Consider the following 311-nt stretch of genomic DNA (forward strand, 5'->3'; position numbering starts at 1 on the left):
AAGCCACATCTATAGGATCCACATTCGCTAAAAACCTACACACAAACCACAAACCCTAAACCCTAAACCCTAAACCCTAAACCCTGAAAAACAGCTTCAAAACGATGGGTTTAGTGCTGTCATACTCAACACAAAACTATTTATACAACATAAACCCTAAACCCTAAACCCTAAACCCTAAACCCTAAAATACAGCTACGAAAAGATGTTTCTGCCGCTACCTAAATAACTCCCCCCCTAACCTAAACCCTAAACCCTAAACCCTAAACCCTCGCCGCACCTGATGGTTCTTCCTGCTGCTTGTTGTTTTG

The 311-nt window shown here is 42.1% G+C and overlaps 1 protein-coding gene across 1 annotated transcript in view; it reads right to left on the reverse strand.

The window, feature by feature from the left end:
- EMH_0070280 (glucose-6-phosphate isomerase, putative) overlaps positions 1 to 311 on the reverse strand; it is a gene marked incomplete at both ends in the record, with an annotated part of 3,131 nt that overhangs the window by 314 nt on the left and 2,506 nt on the right. The window contains one exon of the mRNA XM_013498958.1: positions 1 to 35. Coding sequence (XP_013354412.1) covers positions 1 to 35 — 35 coding nt within the window. The remainder of the gene's footprint in view (positions 36 to 311) is intronic.

The sequence above is a fragment of the Eimeria mitis genome, genomic scaffold (assembly GCF_000499745.2).
Source record: "Eimeria mitis Houghton genomic scaffold, Emh_scaff3859, whole genome shotgun sequence".
In the NCBI taxonomy this organism is placed as follows: Eukaryota; Apicomplexa; class Conoidasida; order Eucoccidiorida; family Eimeriidae; genus Eimeria; species Eimeria mitis.